Here is a 15,745-nt window from a genome sequence, read left to right as displayed (position 1 = left end):
CTAAGATGTGAAACATAAAAAACTAGAAGTATGACATCTTCTGTAGCCAACCATCTTGATTAATAAATGAAATATCTAAAAACTTGTTGAGCTCCTCTGGACTAAGTGTCTTCATCCAAGGAACTCTATTAGAAAGATTGGCTCCTGGTCCTGTATTATTAACCTCAACATATGTAAAATTTGATCTGCAATCAATCAAAACAATTTCAATTAATCATTGTTCAGATAATTTATTAAATTAATGAAGTGTTGTTGGTTCTTACTCATGGTTAACATAGCTCCAAGCATCCCATCCTTTTGGAACAATTACGTTAGACATGGAAGTGTTGTAGAAGATAACAGTAGAATAAGGTCCCCAAGCTCTTCCAAGGTTTGATGTTCCCGTTCCATCTATGGAACCGTCTTTGAATACGAATCCACTTGCCTTAGATGACCATTCCTTTTTCTGTGCTGTAATACTTCCTACTAATCCTCCTGGTATGTATGTTCCTATGTTAACCCATATTCGGCATCCCTACAATGAGATTTGAGTCAAAACGGACAACATTTTACATGATATTGGATCGAGAAAATAAGGATAGTTGTTGTGACCTGGTAAATAGATTGAGCCTTGCCGAAAATGAAATCAATGGATCCTTCAATATAGCAATCCTTGAAATAGTGACGATTTTGTTCGTCGAACAAGGTATCTTGTACACTTTGAAATCCGCAGCTATAGAATGCCGATTTATCTCCTTTTATTCTTGCTGCTACTGCTTGTTCCAATCCTTTGGCCACTCCCAAATTGTATGAGTTCTGATTAAAAAACATACAAACATGTCAAAATATGTCAATTAATAGAGAACAAGAACTGGAAAATTGATGAAGTAAAGACCTTAAATGTTATGCTTTTGACTAAAATGTTCTCTGGATATGAAAGAAAAGCAGTTGTATAATCAGCCCAATCGATTATTGTCGATTCCATGCTTGCTCCCTCTAGAAAAATACATGGTTTTTTCACTGAAATTGTAATATTTTCCCTGCATCAAATCAAATGCAATGAGCACATATAAATGTAAAATCGAAGGGATAGGATTGCCAATGGGACAAGGATTATCGGTTCCCGCCAGGAATCCGTCTGACAAGGATGAACAATGGTGAAAACATCCAAGTAAGCATGAAAGGCATCTTAATCTTAATGTTTATACTTAATAAATCTAATTATTACACTAATTAAATTTTTTATATATACTATTTGATATCTTATAAAAGGAATCATACACGTGGTAGAATAATGACCTTCGGATCAAACGCCACGTGTAACAAATTGAGCCTTCAGATCAGTTAGAAGCTTCCGTGGAATGTTTCCCTTATAAGGGAAACATCCATGGTTCTCTATCAGGAGTTCCGTAATACAAAAGAAGTTAAGCTAGACTTCTAACAGAAAAAGAAATCCTAATACATAAAAGATTCCTAAAACACAATAAATCATAAACCACTAGCCAATGTTCTTCTAGCCTTCCTAACACCTAACTGACTTAGGCATGAGAGTGGGTTTCCAGCCCCTCTCTAACATCGGTTCTGTTTTACATGTGGATATGCGGAAGACTCAGCCAGACGTTCGAACGACCCGTCAAAGTTCAGATACACGCTTATCACTATTCATATTTTAATAAAAATTTGCAGGTACCTGTAAATTCCTGGAGAAATAAGAATATGTATCCAGTGAGAATTGCCTTCAGGAATAGAGTTTATAGCACTTTGAAGTGAAGTGAAATTTCCATGGCCTGATGCATCAACAGTAATAGTGTTGCTAATGGGTTGACAATCCAAAGATTTACACTCACTTATACAATGTAACAACAATAACAGAGCACCAAACAAATATGATTTCATGTTTTTTCTTCTTAAAATGTAAAACATGGCTGCAGATTGAAGATATTATATGCAATTAATTGCATCAATTTTTATAAATGGGGAGTTACCTCATTTTTAATTTTATTTGTTATAATTTCCTTGTATGAATTTTTTTTTAGTTGTTTCATCAATCCGGATATCAAATTAAATACAATGAATTAAGAGTGACACACTTGATTTTACCCATTTTGGTTTTTAATTGTTGTAAATTCCTTTTATAAACGGAGACTTTTCCCATTTTGAATTTTATTTGTTATAATTTCCTTCTGTGAATTTATTTTGTGGTTGTCTAATCAATTCAGATATAAAATAAAATGGAATTTATTTGTTGTAATTTCCTTATATGAACTAATGGAGAAAACGTTTGATCAAGGATTTTGAAATAGTTATTTAAAAGCTTAATACATCATTTGCCATTGAATTTGTCCAAAAAGCTTGATTGACCCCTGAACTTTCAGAGCATCCTAATATCCCCCACAACTTGTATAAAATATTCAGTTTGATCTCTGAACTTGCATAAAATATAACCAATTGATCATTTGGTTGCAAAAAAAAATAAATTAAATGCGAAACATGTATTGCACGCGTCTTAGAATGTTATTACATAATTCAAGAATAGTTTAAAAATGAAGTTATTACTTGCTCAACATGAAACTTGTCTTGTCTAATATTAGACTTGCATACTCCGATCTTGGTCGTTTTTTTTAAGATGCGTACAATACATCTTCCGTATTAACTCACTTTTTTTTTCTTGCAACCGAGTGATCAATTGATTGAATTTTATGCAAATTCAGGGGGCTAACTGAACATTTTATGAAAGTTGAAGGAGTTATCAAGAAACTTTCAAAATTTAGAGGTCAATCAAGTTTTTTGGATATTCAGGGGACAAATACTGTATTAAGTCTTGTTTAAAATTAGCTAATTTATGGAGAAAACAATTGATCAATTGAAATAATTGTTTATGATAATTTTAAGTTTTAACTATTTCAGTAATTTTCACCTGATCAGTGACTGACCAAGTAAATTTGTTCAGTCACCATTAGATTTAAGAGGTGTAAATCTAAGCCTTACAATGATTGACCAAATTTAATCTCTAACATAGGATCTTAATAAGTGTAGGTCTAACAGTGACTGACCAAATTTACCTGGTCAGTCACTAACCAAGTGAAAACCACCAGTATATGTTTTAAAGTAATCAATAAATAAAGGGTAAATAATTTATTAGTCCCCTAGTTTTTACCTAACACACTGTTTAGTCCCTCTATTTTAAAAAACACATTTTAAGATCCCTATCGTTTGCCAATATTAACTTTGTGGTCCTTTTATCTATTTTTTTAGATTTTTAACCGAACATATCTTACCTTTTAGGACAACCATAGTACAATACAAGTTGACCATGTTACTCTGTTATTTTATATCTATCTGTTTATGCTAAAATATAACGATTACAAGTCTAAAAAAACTAGACAAAAGGATCATATGGTTAATATTGGCAAAAATTAGGGACCTTATAATGTGTTTTTCAAAATAGAGGGACTAAACAGTGTGTTAGGTAAAAAGTAAGGGACTAATAAATTATTTACCCATAAATAAATTATAAAAGTAAAAAAAGTATAATACAAAATCAATAAAAATAATTTAAATAAGTAAATAAAAAGTTAATAATAATTTATTAAATGGAACAAAACTTTATTCACTCGATAATGATATTATAGTGATACACAACACCTCTCGATACACACCAATTCTCTATACAAAAACACCTAATATAACTTTTTCCTCGATAGATCTTCCATGTGAGCAATCCCTATCACAAGGAATGGAAGCACCCCAGATATACGGTGGATGATTGATGTCTCTCAATTTACAGAATGTCACGATCAAGCTTGAACATACTTGGAAACAGTCAATAAACAGTCAGGGAGGGACTGAAATCCGGCGTCCCCTCTCCGATGCTTAAGTCAGTGATGTACTTGAGGAAAATAATGAGACTTGAAATATGTGACTGAATACATTTATACGTGTAGGTGGTTGATTGGCTAATGCATTATTCCCTTTTCACTTTTCCGTAAGATACTACGTGTTATTGGGATTTGGAGCGCACCATTGGAATCCGGAATAGTTATTGGTCCATGTATCCGGTTAGTTGTGCTTTATGCTAAAACTTTTGATTGGTACACATGTCTAAGCCCATTCCTTTTATTCAGTGTGATATCAGATGTCTCTCCTGGCTTTTATGAAAGCTCTTTAAGGCTTTGCTCTTTGAAAAGATGGGCCCAAAATTAAAAAACCGATTTTTATTGCTGACATTACCCTCAACTCACGTGGCTACCGTCGTTTCATAAACTACAATTATTACCTATTCTTTTTGATCTTCCAGAACTAGGGTAATAATTATTGACTTTTAGTCTTCATCTTCTATATCTGTCGAACAAGTGGGTTTTCTGCTTTTACACTTTGCTTCATCTTCTTTTCTGCAACTCTTGGAAGTTTTCTGCTTTTACACTTTGCTTCATCTTCTTTTCTGCAACTCTTGGAAGTTTTCTGCTCTTTACTTCTATTTTTGCTCATTTCTTATACTTAGATTTTGTACTATGGCTATAAAACCAACTCTTCTTTTAAGACTAAAAAACCCTCTAATTCCTCCCTTGCAAAAAACCCTAAGAAATCTCCTGCTAAAGTCTGAAAAGTGAACTTGAAAGTTCCTTTTCAGCCTTCGATCTTAACTCATACCCTTTTAGATGAAACTGTTAATCAATATCCCTAGTTAAGACAAATGATTGTTAGTTTACCTTTAGAGAATGAAAGATCTAACCATGCACTAATGAATACACTGGGTGTTTTTACTCAATATCTGCAATGGGAAATGTGATTTCCCTTGCCTAGAGGAGTCAGTGCAGTTTTGAAAGAATTCAATTTGAATCCTTTGTCGAATTCCCCCCAATGCCTGGCTTGAATTGCTTTTTTTTTTGAATTTTTTTGCTCTAACTTAGACGTGAACATGACAGACCATTGTTTCAGTCATTCTGGAACCCCACATAAGAAATCAGACAAAGACATGATCTATTAGCCTGTTAATCCTTTATGTCATCCTTTCTTGGAAAAGAAAGTTCAAAGCGTTAAGAATTTTAAACCGAAGTGGTTTTGGATAAAACCGAATGCTACAAACCCCGAATATCCATATTCATGAGGATTTCCCTTCGATATAAAGTGGAACGAAACCCCTTGCAACACATCCTCTTGGAAAATTTCCAACACCTTAAGCTCTAGGGAGAAAGATGTAGCAACACTTATTCAAGCTTATATCAAGTGATGCACTTACCATGAGATGTTTGCTTTGATCCGCAATGAAGGTTTTTCCACCTTCGTAACAAAAAATGGGAAAATTGTCTACCCTTGATAGAAGGTGATTTCCTTTTCCTGTTTTGATTTTTGATTTTGCTGGATGCAGGTGACTCTAACAATATGTCTCTTCGTTCTTAATTCATAAACCGAATCAAGGAGTTGAACAGTGCCTAAAAGCCTTTGGGAGCCCGTGAAGCCTTAACTGTTCCATTAGCTGTTGAGGGACAGAATGTGGAAAGCTTAACTGAAAATAATCCCCCTCTTGATGTTCAAGCCATTCAACCTTCGTTGATATCACCAGAGCCTCAAGGTCCAGAGGTCGAAGCTCTTTTAACTCACCTGAAATTACTCCTCTGAACTTCCCCTACTCAAAATGAACTTGTTACGACATATGTTGATCCCCTTCCAATTCTCAATGCAATTGTTGAAGTTTGTTGAAATGAGCATAGGTATTTCAATATTAAGTAGTTATTAGTTCAGGGGTATAATAGTCATATCCAACTTAATTTGTTAAGAGTTTGTTAGCAACAACTTGTATATAAGCCTCTATTGCTTTCCTGTAAACACTATCTTGAATTCATGAATAATAGATTTGATTCTTCTTCCATTCATCTGTTTATCATGGTATCAAAGCTAGACGGTGGATCCAGTTGAATTCCGATTGAATTCCGGCGACCGGAAAATGATCACGGTGAAGAATGAAAAGGAAGAAACAAATCTATAGATCATTTGTCAATGTTGTTAGCTCCAGTTACGAAGAAGATAATGTTGAATTAGAAGATTCAGAAGGAAATCAAGATCAAGAAAACAACAGTTTAATTCCAGATCATGAAGATTCAGAAGGAAATCAAGATCGCAAAGACAGCGGTTCAATTCCAGATCGTGAAGATTCAGAAGGAAATCAAGATCGCGAAGAGACGATTAACTCCAAAAAATTGTTAATCTCAGAAACAACAATGAATTCTTCTAATTCTGGAAATAATCAAAGCAGTGAAAATCCAGGACTGGCAATTGTCAGTGTGATCATGGATGGGAAAAACTACATGTTATGGAAGAGAGTGATGCTTTTGGCGATAAGTGCAAAGAGAAAGACAAGCTACATCACCAGAGATGATGAACCGGCTGAGAGTGCATCTGAAGCGCACCTAAAATGGAAGGAGAACGATGACCTAGTTTTCTCATGGATACTGAATTCTCTTTCAAAGGAGCTTGCTGCAGTCTTTGTAAATGCTAAAACCGCCAAGGTATTATGGAAGGAGATCGAGCAAAGGTATGGAGAAAGTAATGGTCAACTCATATTTCATTTGAGAAAGCAGATCTGTAGTCTCACACAAGGAGGTATGTTGCTGGTTGATTATTTTAATCAAATGAAAAGAATGTGGGATGAGTATGTAATTCTTAAACCAATGGATAATTGTACCTGTGGTGAATCCAGATTACTTGCTCAAACATAGTTAGAGGAAGAACAATTGATGCAATTTTTATCCGGTCTTAATGTTGAATTTGATCATATTAGGGACCAAATTTTGATTATGGAGTCTTTACCTCAAGTTAACAAGGCATTCTCTAAGCTAACTAGAATTGAAAAACAGAGAAATGTGTCTAGTGGTCAAAATTCTACAGAATTTGTTAATTACTCTTTTGGAAACAAGTCTCAAGATATTGCAGGAAGAACCAACAGTTCTGGTGGAGGAAGCAGTTATGGAAATGGATCCAATCAATCTGGCAGAAATGGAAATGGTTATACTAGCAATGTTAAGAATAAATCTAAGTCAGATAAGTTCTGTTCATATTGCAGAAAAGAGGGACATGATCGTGCATATTGCTTTAGAATTAAGGGCTATCCAGACTGGTTCAAAGGAAAAAGGGTCACTGGACCAGCAAAGCATCAAGCACATATGACACAAGAAGAGGCTAATGATTCCGAGTCACCATTGTCTAATGATCAAAATGAAGGGGATTCATACAAGAACGAAACAATGTAGGAGATGATACAAAGGGAGGTTCAAAAGGCTTTGAAAGGTAAAAGTACAGAACAAGAATACTTTGCTTATGCTGGATTTGCTGGAGCATGTACATGTCATAATTCATCTTCTAATAATATAGTAGATTTTGAATGGATTATTGATTCAGGAGCCACTACACATATGACCTCTAATCTGCAAATTATGACAAATATGGCTAAGCTAAATCATCCAAAAAGGATTTATTTGCCAACAGAATAAGTACATACAATAAATCATAATGGATAGGTTAAATTTCAGAGGAATTTTATCCTGAAACAGGTATTATATGTTCCCACTTTCAAACAAAATTTACTGTCCATAAGTAGATTGATGGAGGACCAAAATATCACAGTGAAATTCTGGGCTAAGTATTGCATTTTGCAGGGCCAGAAATGTGAAGAGATCATAGCTGTTGGGAAGTTGAGGAATGGATTATACTACTTGTGTGAAGAGTCTTTTAGTGCTATTGTAATAAAGGAAGTCTATAGCCAGAATAATGAATTTGCAGGAACAATGTATGTCAAGGAAAGAATTAGCGAAAATTGTCAAGATACTCACTTGTGGCATAAGAGGTTATGACATATGTCTGCTGAGAAATTATCTCACATAATTTCAGCTGTAGATTTGAAGCTTTTTTATAATTGTGATGTATGTGCAAGAGCCAAACAAGTGAGATTGTCCTTTTGTACTAGTTCCATAAAATCAATAAAACCCTTTGATTTGTTACATATGGATTGTTGGGGACCTTATAAGCAGGTTTCTTTAAGTGGAGACAGATATATGCTAACGATTGTAGATGACTATAGCAGATCTATATGGACAATTTTGTTCAAGAGCAAAGATCAAGTGTCTATGTTAATAGAGAATTTTCTGCTATTGGTTAAAACACAATTTCAAGCACAAGTAAAAGGAATCAGGACTGATAATGGTACCGAGTTTGTGGGCCAGACAACTCAAACCATATTTCAAAAACATGGCATAATGCATCAGAAGTCATGTATTATACTCCTCAACAGAATGGAGTGGTAGAGAGGAGGCACATGAGTTTTACAAGTGTATCCAGGGCTTTATTGAAGGAAAGTTATTTGCCAATTAAATTTTGGCAAACAACTTTCCTTCAATAAACTTGGAAGTTGGTGCCCTTACTAGAAGGAAAGACAACCATCACATCAAGATGGATTCTTAAAGTCAAATATGCACTTGATGGAACTGTATCCAGGTACAAAGCAAGGTTAGTTGCTCGAGGGTACAATCAAAGGCCAGGCATTGACTACCATGACAGTTATTCACCTGTCACTAAAGTGACAATAGTCAGAGTTTTTCTTGCTATGGCCACCTTCAACAATTGGCCAATACAACAAATAGACATTAATAATGCTTATTTGCATGGCACAATAGAGGAAGAGCTATATATGGAGGCACCTGAAGGTTATGACAGTAAAGGCATGGTTTGCAAGCTTGAAAAGTCCATATATGGGCTAAAACAAGCAGGCAGGCAGTGGAATAAGGCATTTACAGAAAAACTACTGCAGTTGGGGTTTGTCAAGTCAATACATGACTATTGCTTATTCACTAAGTGTATTAATGGTAATTTTCTTGCCTTAATTGTCTATGTGGATGCTGTTTTAATAACTGGAACATCAATGGTGTTGATAAATGATACAAAGAAAGCTTTGGATGAGTCCTTCATTATAAAGGACATGGGAGAAGCTAAATACTTTATAGGGATTGAGCTGGCCAGATCAGACAGAGGGTTGTTGATATCATAATCAAAGTACATTCGAGACTTGATCACAGATACAGGGTTAACTGAATCTCACACTGCTACAAGTCCATTTATGAATGGAGTAAGAATTGAAGATGAGTCACCTGCCTATGGGGATCCTGAGAAATACAGAAGGTTGGTTGGTAGACTATTATATCTGGGATTCACGAGACCAGATATAGCTTTTGCAACACAACAATTAAGTCAATACATGAACAATCCAACTATTGTTCAAATGAATTCAGCAATGCATGTTGTTAAATACCTCAAGGGGACAATAGACACAGGTTTGTTTTATGGAAAAGAAGGGGATTTATCACAGATGACGGCTTACTGTGATTTCGATTGGGGTAGATGCCAAATCACTCGGAGGTCAGTGACTGGTTATTGTGTGTTTGTTGGAAATTGTTTAGTGACGTGGAAGTCTAAAAAGCAAGGGACTTGCAGCAAAAGTTCTGCAGAAGCAGAATATCGAGCAATGTCTACAACATCTTGTGAGATAAAGCGGTTATCATATTTATTGGCAGAATTCAAGTATGAAACGCAATTGCCAATTCCTCTATTCTGTGACAATCAAGCAGCAATACACATTGCAGCTAATCCAGTTTTCCATGAACAAATGAAGTATGTGGAAATAGATTGCCACATAGTGAGATAGCATCTAGAAACTGGTTTTATTTGCACTCCTTATGTCAGTACAAGTCATCAGTTGGCTGATTTGTTGACAAAACCACTAACAGGATCTCAAATGACTTCGTCTTTACATGAAATGCATCTGTACACCTATGCTACCAGTGGCATTACAAGTTGAAATACTGAGTATATCAACTTGAGGAGGGGGTGTTGAAATGAGCATAGGTATTTCAGTATTAAGTAGTTATTAGTTTAGGGGTATAATAGTCATATCCAACTTAATTTGTTAAGAGTTTGTTAGCAGCAACTTGTATATAAGCCTCTATTGCTTTCCTGTAAACACTATCTTGAATTCATGAATAATAGATTTGATTCTTCTTCCATTCATCTGTTTATCAAAGTTCCTCCTCTTATCGAGGAAGAGCAAATACCTGAAAATCCACCTGTAATTCCGGAACCATCTTCACAGGACACCAAACACCCATCAAAGGATCCATCTGAAGTCACAACTCAAGATCAATCCACATGCTCCAAGCAACCCCTCCTTCTTCTAGTGAAGTTGATGTTCATCAATTTTCTCATTCGCCTTCGCTTAGTGAAGGCTCAGCTATTTCGATTCAGACGTTTCTGAAATGGAGGGATGGATGAAGCTAGAGAAGTTGAGCAAGGAATCACTAATATCTCAGGTCGGACGCCTCCCAAGACTTCAAGTGTCGACTTTTAAACTCATAGGAAAACGTCGAATAGTTCCTGACATCAAATTTATTCTTTCGGAAGAATGTGCTCCCAAACACTTAAAAACCTTCAAGTAGGAAAAGGCGGAGGAGATGGGAAAAAGAAAAATCAGAGTTGAAGCCGATCAGTTGAATCTAGACCAAACCACTCTTGACTTGAGCCAAAAAAAAATACTAAATACATAGAATACATATGACCGGCCCAACATAAACTGACTTATCCTTAAAAGGGCAGCCCGGTGTACTACGCGTCCCTGCTAAGCGAGGGTCCGGGGAGGGGTCCCACCACAAGGGTGTGCTGGGGGCAAGCCTTCCCCTGCAAATAAACTGACTTATCCTTATTCATTTATATTATTTATGTATTATGTTTTAGTTTTGAGATAAAAACCATACTTGTCTCGTAAACAGTGTGGTGGCGTCAGCTATTTGGAGAAAATATATCTCTTAGGATTCCTGCCATTGCCGAAGATATTGCCAGATTGTCCATCTTGCCCGATGATGCTGAATACTTCGAGAAAGTATCTGCATATTCCATGATGAAGATTACCCTTCAGCGCAAATGCTCAGTAAGTATGCCTTTCTTTTGTTGCTTTATTCTATAATGTTTTTACAACTGCTAACCTTAATTTTTTTTTTTTTTGTTGCAGGATCTGTCTTCTACTGCCGTACTCTGCCATCAATTTTCTAACCTAGCTGAGTGCTATCATCAACAACACGAAGTTCTGAATAGTCAAGTTAGTATAACTGAAGATGCTCCCTTTTAGTTAGATTTGGTTCATCATGAACACGAAGCACAAAACAAAATAAAAGACAAATGCATTTGATTCAAATTACTAACAAAAATAGCTCAAATAATAGAGATTTTATATCCCAATCATCACTTCCACCATGGACATACATAAAGCCAAGCTTTCACCTAGAGCTCACAAATGCATTTTTCTTTGTTATAGAAGCGAGGTCAAGACGTATATACAATTATAGAACTCAAAACCAATAAGATTTTTCAAGCAATGTTCTATGAGGATATTTCATGTTTCATTAACTACAAATGAATTCCAATAATCTCTTCCACCTTGTCTTGATGCTTTTGACCCACTTTCTGAGTTAGAAGCATCCAACTTACCAAATTCACTCATTTCAAGCTCTCACATTCTAACACAACCCAATTCTTCACCACCATCACCTCCAAACTCACCTACAATTGATAAGATCCAATGCTTCACCCCCTTCAGTCCCACAAATTACTCAAAAATCAACTAAAGCCAAACAAATTCGAACATATCTTAACGATTATCAACACAACAATCATACTATCACATTTTCTCCACACATAGAAACATCTCCGCATCATCTCTCCGTATACCAAACACATCGAAATTGACTGCCATCTTATACGATAAAAACTTCTTCAGATAAAAACTTCTTCAACGTGTCCTTCATTTGCTTCCCAGTAGATCTAATAATCAACTTGTTGATCATCTTTTTACAAAAACCCAACACTCATTTGCATTATAGAACTTCATGTCCAACCTTGGCTTACTCAACATTTATAACCCAAGCTTGAGGGGGTGACAACATGCACACAGACAAAACAATTTTTAATGACAAAGTAGAAATCGTAACATGTCAATAGAAAACCCGACCAATGTGAAGATAAATTTTTTAAATGAAGGCAGACAGTTGACAAGAACAAACCATAAGCATCCCAACTAGGTTGACACTCTATACAGCACGTCCAAAACCAGAGCTGATATTATTAATATAAAAGAAAATAAAGTATAGTAGCAAACAAGAGCTGATATTATTAATATAAAAGAAAATAAAGTATAGTAGCAAACAAAAAGCTATGAGAAACAGTAAAGATGCTGTCCTCCTAAATTACAAATGAAAGCAGATGAACAAAATAGAGGACTTTCATCACACCAAACGGTATCAGAGGCGGTTCTGCCATAATTTGTCAAGGCATCTGCGACCTCATTCCCCTCCCTATAGATATGTGAGACAACCAGATTTATCGAACCAATATGAAGATAAATTACACACGATAATTGTGACAAAAAATCATATTTTTTATAAGGGGAGAATGATGAACTCCTTGTAGCAGTAGTAACAGTCCTATATTTAGCTGTGAATTACCATATTTTACATTGACCAAAACAAATGTGAAACATAAAATTAAAATACATACAAATCAAAACAATCAATTAGTCAATCAGTTTATATGGCAATTGTGTAAGCCAACCATCTTGATTAATAAATGAAATATCCAAAAACTTGTTAAGCTCCTCTGGACTAAGTGTCTTCATCCAAGGAACTCTATTTGAAAGATTAGCTCCTGGTCCACTATTATTAACCTCAACATATGTAAGATTTGATCTGCAATCAATCAAATACAATTTCAATTAATCATTGCTCAGATAATTTGTTAAATTAATTAAAGTGTTGCTAGTTCTTACTCATGGTTAACATATTCCCAAGCATCCCATCCTTTTGGAACAATTACATTAGACATGGAAGTGTTGTAGAAGATAACCGTAGAAAAAGGACCCCAAGCTCTTCCAAGATTTGATGTTCCAATTCCATCTATGAAACCGTCTTTGAATACGAATCCACTTCCGTGGCTTTCCCATTCCTTTTTCTGCGCTGTAATACTTCCTACTAATCCTCCTGGTATGTACTTTCCTATATTAACCCATATTCTGCACCCCTGCATAAAGAAATTGAGGGAAATTTTTTATAATACTCGACAACATTACACCCGACCAATCAATCGATACTATTAGTATTTATCTTTTTTTTTGATTAATTATAAATAACTGCCCTGTGGTTTGACCGATTTGTAGATGGATATCTATGGTATTTTTTTTACAAACACATACATGTTTTTTTACTTTATCAAATTTGGCTAATAACAACATCAAAATGAAAATTTTGAAGAATTAAAGTTGTTTAGTATCATATTTACTATGAAACCATATTTTTAATTTTTCATAATCATCATTTTTAGAGTTTTCTCTATTTAAACATTATCTTTATTTTTCATAAAAAAACGAACACCTAAATTATCTTAAATCTAAAAGTTGAAGAATTAAAGTTGCTTAAAATATCATTTAACTCTTGAAAATTTTCATTTCGAGGTCGTTATCGACCAAATTTTGACAAAGTGAACTTAAATGCAAAATTTTGCAAACCACAAGGTTGCATGTGCAAAAAAAAAAAAAAACCACACACGGTCTGCAAATCGGTCAAACTACAGAGTAGTTATTTATAATTAACATTTTTTTGTTTTTTTTGTTTTTGGGATTTTGGAGTATAAGAAAGTAGCTAGTTAGCGACCAGACACATATCAGTCGCTAAAACACCAAAATCAGTCCTGTCAGACCGAAATTGTGATCACTAACTCACTGTTTTTTCTTGTAGTGTTAGTCGAGAAGTACGATAGAAGTTTTCAGGATTATGGTTACCTGGTAAATGGATTGACCCTTGCCGAAAATAAAATCAATGGATCCTTCAATATAGCAATCCTTGAAAAAGTGGCGGTTCTTTTCATCCCACAAGGTATCTTGTACACCTAGAAATGCACATTGATAGATTGTGGTTTTATCCCCTTGTATTCTTGCTGCTACTGCTTGTTTCAAACTCGTTTTTTCTCCTCCCCAATTCATTACTCCAAAGTTATATGAATTCTAAATTTTTACCAAAAAAAAATGTAAGAAGATAGGATATTGCAAAATTCATGAAGTAAATAATACATTTTTCCTGAGTTTGATTTGGACCTTAAACGTTATACTTTTGAGTAATATGTTATCTGCAAATGAAGTGAAGGTACAACTGGTGCCTGTGGTTGCAGAATCAGCCCAATCGATAATTGTCGAATTGCTGCTTGCACCCTCTAGAAAAATGCATGGTTTATTCACTGGAATTGTAACTTTTTCCCTGTATCCCCAATGAGAATATGGTTAATTATTTGTAAAATATTAAAATCTCCGGTAAAAGCTCAAGCTAATAGTTAAGATCCAATCATAGATCTTATATTAATCTCTGACAGAAATTAAAGGGTTACCTGTAAATTCCTGAAGAAATGAAAATATGAATCCACTGAGAATTGCCTTCAGGAATATGATCTATTGCACTTTGAATTGTAGTGAAATTTGCAGTTCCTGATTTATCAACAGTGATGGGGCTTGCATTATTGGTTTGACAATCAAAGGCTTTGCACCTCCATATACTATGTAATAAAATTAACAGACCAAACAAATATGTTTTCATATTTCTGTTTACAGAATTTAAGAATGGCTGTAAGAACAAGGATAAGATATGGATGTGCATTTTATAAATGCTATTTTGATTTTTTTTTTTATTGCTATTTCCTCATATGAATTGATTTTGCTGATTTTGTCATTAAAGGAAATGAAATTAAAGGTTCATTGGATGACGACAATCTACAATTTCAATTGAAGCAAGCAAATCCACTATTCAGGAAACTTATTATTTTTTATATAATTATTAAGGGAAGTTAGTGAGAAAATAATTCAACAAGGATTTGTTTATAAAATTATATATGGATACCCAAAATTTGAAATTTATTTCTATTGGAGTCAATTAATCTATAATTTAATGGAAAAAATGCAAATAAGGGACTGAATTTATTGAATTTTATAGATTTGAGTATTTGTATTTTAATAGAAATGTTAATTAGTTTGAAGTCCTCTGCGGGATATTGCCATTCGTTCTTTTTCTACTCCGATCACCGACATCTCTTTCCCGGCCAACATTATTTATTTTATTCTATTGTTTTATTTTTTATTTGGAATATTGTTAGGATTGAAAAATTTAATTAATGAATTAAGGATTTCATTTGTTATTTCTTTTTTCAATTTAGTATTATCATTTTTTGTTTAGTTTTAATAATCTTGATTGATTTGAAATTTGATAAATTATTTACTTGAATTAATATTTAATTGAGTTGATGAATTGAGATTTAACTTAATTTAATTTCGGGTTTTGATTTAGTTGAGCTAATTATAGTCTATACATTCTTTATAATTTTTAATTATCATATTCTAAAGCCACATTTTTAATTAATTGAGTTAATTATAGTGTATTGGGTTTTCGTTGTTTAGCAAGTAGTTAGTTGATCTGATTTTATATTTCAAATAAGATTTATCCAGTAGCTAGGATGTAATAGTTGATGCCTATTTAAAGCCTTCAAAACATAATTTTTTTTAAGGGTAAATTCTAAAAAAAAAACTCCTATGGTTTCATGTTATTCTAAAAAAACCCCTTGTGGTTTGTTAATACAAAAAAAGGACTGTGGTTTGCGCCGTTACCCGAAAAACGGAAAATGGCTTAACACCGTTAAAGTG

The 15,745-nt window shown here is 34.2% G+C and overlaps 1 protein-coding gene across 1 annotated transcript; it reads right to left on the bottom strand.

Moving 5' to 3' along the window:
* Nucleotides 1–22: 22 nt before the first annotated feature.
* On the bottom strand, nt 23–14,648 carry LOC136216796 (probable pectinesterase/pectinesterase inhibitor 42). Its single transcript, XM_066003354.1, is given in 10 exon segments — nt 23–185; nt 264–514; nt 592–795; nt 875–1,019; nt 1,670–1,821; nt 12,578–12,755; nt 12,836–13,086; nt 13,844–14,065; nt 14,156–14,315; nt 14,443–14,648. Coding segments are annotated over 10 exon segments (1,932 nt in total).
* Nucleotides 14,649–15,745: the final 1,097 nt, after the last annotated feature.

This window comes from Euphorbia lathyris, chromosome 2, assembly GCF_963576675.1.
Source record: "Euphorbia lathyris chromosome 2, ddEupLath1.1, whole genome shotgun sequence".
Taxonomy (NCBI): domain Eukaryota; kingdom Viridiplantae; phylum Streptophyta; class Magnoliopsida; order Malpighiales; family Euphorbiaceae; genus Euphorbia; species Euphorbia lathyris.
The sequence above is the reverse complement of the archived record's forward strand: the minus strand, read 5'-3'. Positions and strand labels throughout refer to the sequence as shown.